Source organism: Etheostoma spectabile, chromosome 8, assembly GCF_008692095.1.
Source record: "Etheostoma spectabile isolate EspeVRDwgs_2016 chromosome 8, UIUC_Espe_1.0, whole genome shotgun sequence".
NCBI lineage: Eukaryota > Metazoa > Chordata > Actinopteri > Perciformes > Percidae > Etheostoma > Etheostoma spectabile.
The window spans coordinates 33,393,596-33,401,913 of record NC_045740.1 but is presented as its reverse complement, the minus strand read 5'-3'; the positions used below and the strand labels follow the sequence as shown (position 1 = coordinate 33,401,913).

The 8,318-nt window shown below is 44.0% G+C and overlaps 1 protein-coding gene and 1 long non-coding RNA gene across 2 annotated transcripts in view; one reads left to right on the top strand and one right to left on the bottom strand.

Moving 5' to 3' along the window:
• LOC116694551 (aminopeptidase N) overlaps nt 1–8,318 on the top strand; it is a 20,848-nt gene that overhangs the window by 359 nt on the left and 12,171 nt on the right. The window contains exons 1-9 of the mRNA XM_032524302.1: nt 1–1,007; nt 3,048–3,190; nt 3,875–4,008; nt 4,640–4,760; nt 5,213–5,367; nt 6,647–6,760; nt 7,000–7,143; nt 7,347–7,412; nt 8,165–8,230. The exon at nt 1–1,007 is cut by the window's left edge and continues 359 nt beyond it. Coding sequence (XP_032380193.1) covers nt 400–1,007; nt 3,048–3,190; nt 3,875–4,008; nt 4,640–4,760; nt 5,213–5,367; nt 6,647–6,760; nt 7,000–7,143; nt 7,347–7,412; nt 8,165–8,230 — 1,551 coding nt within the window. The 5' untranslated portion in view covers nt 1–399. The remainder of the gene's footprint in view (nt 1,008–3,047; nt 3,191–3,874; nt 4,009–4,639; nt 4,761–5,212; nt 5,368–6,646; nt 6,761–6,999; nt 7,144–7,346; nt 7,413–8,164; nt 8,231–8,318) is intronic.
• LOC116694617 (uncharacterized) overlaps nt 6,000–8,318 on the bottom strand; it is a 10,774-nt gene continuing 8,455 nt past the window's right edge. The window contains exon 3 of the long non-coding RNA XR_004333227.1: nt 6,000–6,141. This is a non-coding gene — a long non-coding RNA (uncharacterized LOC116694617). The remainder of the gene's footprint in view (nt 6,142–8,318) is intronic.

The window sequence follows — 8,318 nt, the reverse complement described above, 5'->3', positions numbered from 1 at the left end:
GTGTGTGTGTGTGTGTGTGTGTGTGTGTGTGTGATGGGTTGAAGTGTGTGATATGAGTATACAGTGTTCCTTGAGGTTTACCTAACCCCTGCATTAGAGGCAAGACCACAGTAACCACCTCCAGATGTTTGAGAGCACAATCTGATTATTTGCAACGAGGCCGCTGAACATCGCCCTCTTCCCACTGTAACTCTTACTCTTTGCTCCTTGGGCAATGCCCGAGTTAATGCTTAATCTAAGCACGGACCTTTAATTGCTAAGGCCAAGCCCTGTTTATGGGAGGGAGGTTACTTGGACGTGCAGAAATCAGTCATTACAGACCGGCTTAAGGACTCTTCAGGCTCATCTGTACCAGTCAAGCAACAGGAGCTCCAGGGCTGACCACAGGAAGCGGCCACCATGCCCAAAACCTCCGTCATGTCCAAGGCCATCGCTGCCGCCTTTGTCGTCCTGACCGCGTCTGTCATCGGCGGCATCATCACCATGATCATCTTGTACAAAACTGAGATTGCGACAATGAACCCGACGCCGCGTCCGACGCGCCCGGTTACCACCACAGCCCTGCCGCCCGTCATGCGGCTGCCGAGGAACCTCATACCGCTCAGCTACAAGGTCTTCCTCACACCTCACCTCTACACCAGAATCATCGAGGAGGTAAACGTCACCAGTCCCAACCAGACATTGGAATTCTTTGGAAACTCCACCGTCCACTTTCAGTGTGTCGAGAGGACGAGCACCATCTACCTCAAAAGCATGAATCTGGCTGTTAGTGATGGAAAGGTCACGAACGAAAACACAAACAAGATGATCGGAGTGTCTGCAATGAAAACCCACACAGACGACACGAACTTCCTCGAGATCCATTTGAAGGAAGCATTGGAGGAAGGAGAGAGCTACAGTTTGTCTCTGAGTTTCAAGGGAGACATCTCAGAACAGCTTGATGGAATGTATGTGAGCACATATGTGGAAGGTGTCCCAGAGTATGAAGGTGATCCAAATACAGACCGGTAAGTAAAAAAACAATCACATTTGGAGATCATTCAGCATGGAAGTTGGTGACTTTAAGACACACAACATTGGATAAAAAAGCTCAAGCTATTCCATGAATGAATCCACGTGTTGCCTTATCACGCCGGTTTTTGTTGTCTAAATGAAAAAGCAAAAGAAAACCAAAAATTAAATAATGGACATAGATGATGTCAAAGTACCCTTTCTACTATTTGAGGAATATCCCAGAATGCTGCGGTCTAGAGATTTGCTTTCAATTAACTCCACTTCATCATTGTTGAAGCTTTCACTGTGATTGTATCCCTGTGAGGAGCACAGACTTCAGAAAAGTAAGAAAAACCAACAATGAATGTCCTCTGTGGTTATTGATCCATTCATACATCGTGAAACGAGTTGTTGATGTCGATAGCTGGTAGCTGAAGCCCATCGAGGTTGTAATTTATCCCATGATGCCTTGAGTCGAGTCCGTTGATGAAAACAATGAAATGACATGACATTCACCTGTTTGTTTTACAGCCTTGCAAATGCAAAAGACCTTAACATGTGAGAGTGTGGAACATGGAGTGAGAAACATGACTTTAAGTTTTTTAGTTTTCTAGCCAAATTACTTATCAGTAGGACACTGGAGATCTGGCAACTAGATGTTTTAGAAATTAAATTTATCTACATAAAGAATCGTATCTCTGGGCGTCCCTATCTAGAGGTTTGCTCCTCAACGCAGTGGGCCTGGGTTTGACTCCGACCTGCAGCTCTTTGCTGCATGTCATTCCCCCCCCCCCCCCCCCGCCGGTTGCATGTCTTCTGCTGTCCATCAAAATAAGGCTGAAAATACCCCAAAAATAATCTTTAAAAAATATATATATCTTGAGATCAAACTGGACTGTTAGACTTTTTACCTCTGTTTTAAAGCTAATATACTCTGCCTTTATATTGTCTGCAAAAAGTGAGAATTCACAGCAAGGCAAAAGGCAGTGACTTCCTGTTCTGCCATCCCTGCTGATGAATGGTGGCAGTACCCGGAGGCCCGTGTTTACCCCCCCCCCCCCCCCCCCCCCGGGAAATCTCCAGTGGATGATTCGCTTCCGAAGGGTTGAAAAAAAAAAGTTCCCTCCTTAGCGCTTAGCACGGCGCCATGGCAACCACAAAATACACTGGCTTGACCGTGTCATCCTCCCACCCCAGCTCCACCCTCTTGTGAAAAAAAATCCTCACATCCGTTTGAAAAAAAACAAAATGGCGACGCCTGTATCACCAAACTCAAAGCTTCAAAACTGGCTACAAAACAATGATTGACGTCACTTATGCTATGTCTACTATTTCAACAGTCTATGATTGGTACGGGTCACTGAGATATCGGCTGGCTTGTGTCTGTCCTAAGAGTGCGTTCCATTTACTTTGGAACTCGGAAATGACATCCCACCTGAGTTGAATGCTTTCTATTTACAAGTGGGATTTTACGCTGTTTTTTGTGCATACAAACATTACATAATGTCCAGAAACAGCCATTGGACAGCACTGTATGGACGACTGATTTGGTGAGACACAAACAATACAGAAGTCCTTATAAGTGTATGTTACTACAGATGTCACTACTGTTGGGGGGGCATCCATTTTAGATATTTAGCCCGGGATACTGTCCGAGTTCCGAGCTCGGAATTCCGGTCAGGAGGCGTGTTTTACGACTTTGACCTCGGAAAATCCAACTTCCAAGTACAAATGGAACTAACCATTAATAGGCACGCTACCATCTGGCTTCCTGTGTGTGTTACGGCCTTTGTGGACACAAAATGGACGCCGTTTCCGCCAGTTTGGAAAAGACACAAGGGCACATTGGCTATTCAGTGAAGTCAATGGTTTTAAACATCACAGTCATTTATCATGGTTCTTTATGATATGGTAATTGCTTCCTCATTCTTTGTATCTAGTGTTCCTGCAGTATTTACCTGATTTGGTAAAATTGTAATTTCCCACTGGGGATCAATGAACAGTTTAAATTAAAGAAATTAAAAAGGCTGAAATGTCTTTATCTGTCCTTGTAGATTCCTTGTCGCCACCCAGGTGGAACCGGCCGATGCCAGGAGAGTGTTTCCTTGTTTCGATGAGCCAGACATGAAGGCGGTGTTTAATGTGACCATCATCCACAGGACCGGCACCACGGTTCTAGGGAACGCAGAAAGAGAAGGTGAAGGAGCTCCTGTGACCATGATATGATATCTGATAAAGCTAGGGCTGCACCGAATCCAGATGTTTGGGGTCGGCTGAATACCCCTGGTTAAGATTCTACCAAAACCTCCTCCCGTCCTCAGTCCGTTACCACAGTAACCACGTTAATGAAGGTAACAACATCCTGTGCTGGGACTGTCCTTCCTGAAGTTACTGCATGTTGGCTGCTGTCTGTAGATGCACAAGTCGTATTCTTTCGGATGTTTTCATATGCAAACGGTGTAACCGCGGCGGCGATGCTGTGTATTGTTTAGGGTCCTCGCCACAACGAGACAAATCAGATTGCAGATTGAATATATAGCTCGCCCTGAATCGTCTTCTTTTGACTGAAAGTGCTGCCAAACATCCCTTTTTCTGCTCACAACTTCCATTTTCACTTTCTCACGGCCTGCTGCATTAAGCTCTCCACCTGCGTAAACACCTTGCCGTAATCCACAGCGCCGCCATTACGTCGACCAGCGTAGCGCGCCACGCGCAAGCGTAGCGTTCGTGGGAAAAACCCAAACCCCGTCAAAAAGCCCAATATATGGTCAAAGCCAAATCCTGGATTCAGTGCATCCCTGCCCAAAGCTGTCTCCTCAGGCAGTAACAGAATCCTAGACATCTCTCCTCACACTGGTCTGCTTTGTTTCCCCTCTCTCAGTGTCTAATATCATAGACAGTGAATGGAAGTTCACTCGTTTCCATCCAACGCCCAAGATGTCAACGTACCTGTTCGCCTTCACGGTGTCCGAGTTCACATCAACCCCCTCCAAACATGGGCGTGTGGAAATTAACGTATGTGCACTGTAGATTCAAGAAGAGTATTATGTCAACTTTATTTAATGATTAAATCATATCCATGTTTAATGACAAGTTCCTTTTGTTATGGTATTTAACCTTAAACTTGACATGTCACACCCACTGCTCTCTTTTTTGGGATTCAGCTGAAATTAACCCTTGTGTTGTCTTCCCGTCAAAATTGAAAATCATCGTTTTTAACTTTTACTTAAGTTTTTGTCCGTTTTTTTCAACACCTTTTTTTTTTAAATGTTTCTCACTTTTTTTTAATATTTTCAACACTGTGTAACACTAACTTTTTAACTTTAGTTTTACAGTTATTTTTGGAATTTGCGATAAACCTCATTTAGAGGAAACTATACCTAATGTTTGAGTTAGAAAAGCAGAAATTAGGAATTATTCAGACTAAAATTAAAGGAATGGATGTTGATGGATAATCACAGACTGGAATATGTCAACTTTTACTCAATACTATTTCAAAACAACTTCATTAATCATGTTATTTTGGGTAGTTAAAAAGAACATTGATATAGGACAACATGAGGACAACATGAGGGTTATAGTAAACAGAAACCCGTGGGGGGATATCCTCTCTGCTTTCTCTCACCTCTGTGTTGTGCCCATCCAGACGTACGCTCGTCCTGAGGCCACTGCAGCAGGACACGCTCAGTATGCAGCAAACATCACCGGGCAGATCCTCTCCTTCTACGAGAACTACTTTGGAATAAATTACGCACAGAAAAAGCTCGGTAAGACATAATTTGATGTAGCGGCACTTTCTACCTATAAAGATTTGGTATAGTTGTGACATTACAACCGTAGGGATGTCCTGGCGCCTTGTTTTTAAGGCACCTGTTTTTGAACACGGACTGTGTGCCTTTCTCTGTGTGTTTTGATACTTTTACAGTATTTATGTAGCTCCTCAACCTGCTTTATAATAGAAACCTCACTTTTTACAACATGGGACCTATAATATACTAACAACACTCAAAAATACTGCTTCAATTGGCACCCAGGTGGAAGGCTCTGGTTCAGAAACACATGAACTAAGTTGGTAACTATCATTAGCTGTCAGCTAAGATTAGTTCTACATCCACAGCAGCTCTGCTCTAAAGGAAAACCTAATTGGTCCTGTTAGATAAGCAAATGTACGTACAGTATAACATTTAATCATTTGTTCACGTCTACGTGATTCCTCCAGATCAAATTGCGCTGCCAGACTTGTCCCCTGCAGCGATGGAAAACTGGGGACTGGTCACGTACCAGGAGGGGAGCCTGCTCTATGAGGAAGGAGTGTCCTCAATGTTGAACAAGGAGCACATCGCTGCTATCATTGCACATGAACTGGCCCACCAGGTGAGAGGGGGAAAACTGTTACAGGGCATTCACGTCAAAAACAACGATACGGGAAAATGTCGCAGGGTGGTGCGTCGGGGGGAGCGTCAATGACACAATCCATTTGTGTGTTGTCCTTTTGTGTTCTTAAACCCCCCAATTATGCTCAAATTGACTTTATATTTTACAATTACTGTTTACCGTCAGATCGTTTATAGATCTCAATGTTTCCGACCGCACTTGAAGGCACCTTCCTTTCACAGAGAAAAGAGACGAGCGAGACTTAGCGAGTGCTGTGTTGTTGCAGGAAACATTCAGCTTTACACAAACTCTCCAGCAGTCCACAGCTTGTGTTTAGTTAATTATCCTCGTAGTTTTATTAAACTTTCTTGTGGCAGCGATAGAGGCAGCGATGTTTCCTGTACGGGATTCTCCCATCGCCCTAAAATACACCAATTTCAGCCTGATCTCAGGTTACATGATTGGCCACCGCCACATGAGTTGGTCTCCACTTTTTGCCGCAGGCCGACGTGTTTTTTTTGTGACCCCCCCATTCCCCGCCACAGGCTAAATATATTAACCCCATTCAAAACAAATGGAAAGACCTGTGTTTAAGCCGGATCGTTGGACGGCCATTTGAACGCGGTGTTACCCCCAGGGCTCGCTGCATAGACTGTCAAATTGAAGCCAAAACATCTGGTTTGCCCCCTGGTGGCTGGCAGCAGTATAGGTCATAAACCCCGCCCTCTCCCATGTTAGTGGATGGAACATGGGCCAAACTAAAAAATCTAAGTACTGTACGTGTCAAATAAATGTTCCCCATGATGGTTTCTATCATCTTAGGTAGTTCTGATCACACTGATGTTCAGTTTTTTCTGATCAGTTTGTTTTTTTAAAGTGATTTGATGCTACAAAAATGGGGTTAAACGCTTTGATTGACAGCTGCGATTGACTCGCGATTGGTCTAGTGGGTGTATGGGTGGGACTTTGATACCCCGGCTCCACCGCCCCGATCACGTCTGTGCACCCTATGGATCAAGAGGGGCGCCCGTATCCGCTTCCCTTATGTACCGTGGGAGGAAGGGCAGACGCGCCGTCCATCTTTTTTTTTTTTACAGTCTGCCAGTTACCACATTATTAAAACAACAGACTATGAGATCATTTTGACTAATGGATCAACTGCTCTCCCTGTAAAGTCATTTTGGAAAAGAACCCCAACCTGTTGACATTAACAATAATTCTATGAGCGGAACGTGACACTGTTACCCCAGCGGTCAGCATCTCCCCTTTCTGTTGACAGTGGTTTGGGAATCTGGTGACAATGAAATGGTGGAACGAGGTTTGGCTGAACGAGGGCTTTGCCACCTACATGTCCTTCTTCGCAGTGGACCATGTTGATCCTACATTTCAATTAGTAAGTTCAGTCCAAACATCTTTCTAACGAGGATGATGTTTGAGTTCCACATGCTACTTCCATTTCTGTCGTTTACGTCACTTTCACATATGGGATCAAATCTTTTAGACTGTTTGGTAGAAGTTCTTTTCTTTTCTGTTGCAAAGCCTTTTAACCATGGTCGTTGAAAAATGCACATGAAAGGAAAGATTGATGTAAAAAGGCGACACGTGGTCTCGTCTCTGTTTATTTTTCCTCAGAAAGAACTGAATATATTGGCCAACCTCCACACAGCGTTTCAGATGGACGCTCTGGCCTCATCCCATCCTCTCAGTCCTCCGCAGGAATATGTCCAGAGCTCTTCTAGTATCAACCAGATGTTTGATTCTATAACCTACTGTAAGGTAGGGCAGTTTGCAGATTATCTGTATCTGGTGTTTTATTTGCCTGATAACGATAAAGTTAATGAACTAATTATACTCTGGCTCGGCTACAGCTGTCTGTCCGTCTGCATCGGTTTCACCCGCCACTGAGTGTGTGTGTGTGTGTGTGTGCGTGTGCATGTATGAATATTAACATGGACATGGATCTGGTGCTCCCTCTGCAGGGGGCAGCTGTGCTGAGAATGCTGGCCGACGTCGTGGGTGAAAGGGTTTTCATGGAAGGAGTCAAAGTAAGCAACTACTCTTCTCGATTAACGAATTAGCGGTTTGGCCTCTAATATGTCAGACACTAGTGAAGAATGTGGATCAGTGCTTCCCAAAGCCCAAGACAACGTCCTCAAATGTCTTGATTTCTCCACAACTCAAAGATATTCAGTTTACTGTCAGAGGAGGGAAGAAACTAGAAGATATTCACATTAATAATCTGACATCCGAGACAAGCGGATGGATTTGGCTGTGTGTGGTGAAGGAGTGTTCAGACAGAAACCCCACTGGACTGGACAGAAGTAGTTTCTTTTCATTCCATTAGCATCTTTCTGAAGATGCATCCTATCCAGCTGGTTATCCAACACATGCTCTCAATTTGAGTGCTCATGTAGTCGGTTACATAACATCTGGTATTTGTTGTTGTTGTTGCAATTTGAAAAGACAGAGGCTACATTTACAGCGCAGCAAAAGCTGTTTTTTTCATGAATGTGCACACAAGTTTTTATTTCCAGTAGAAGAAGTAATCTCTGTTTAAACTAACACGCCCAAACCTCATATCTCATCATCGTTAGTAGCTCAGTCTCAGAGAATGAGACGCAGTCTGGTGAATGAGACGCAGTCTGGTGAATGAGAAGGGGAAATACCAGAGCGGGGGCAATGAGAGAACTGCTGATAGCAGCGGTGTTTGGATATTGAACATAAAAATAATTATATGTTAGCATGATGAAGTGTTAACTTTACGCTCTCTCTGGATCTCTTTGTATTTGTGTTTTAGTCCTACCTCCACGACTTTAGCTTTAAAAACACGGACCAGAATGACCTTTGGAGAGCTATACAAAAGGTAAAATCTTAGTCATCTTTTTTTAATCCCACGTTTTGTTGCTGATTGTAAGCATGTCTTGTTTTTAAAGCAACTCTTCGCCCCCCCC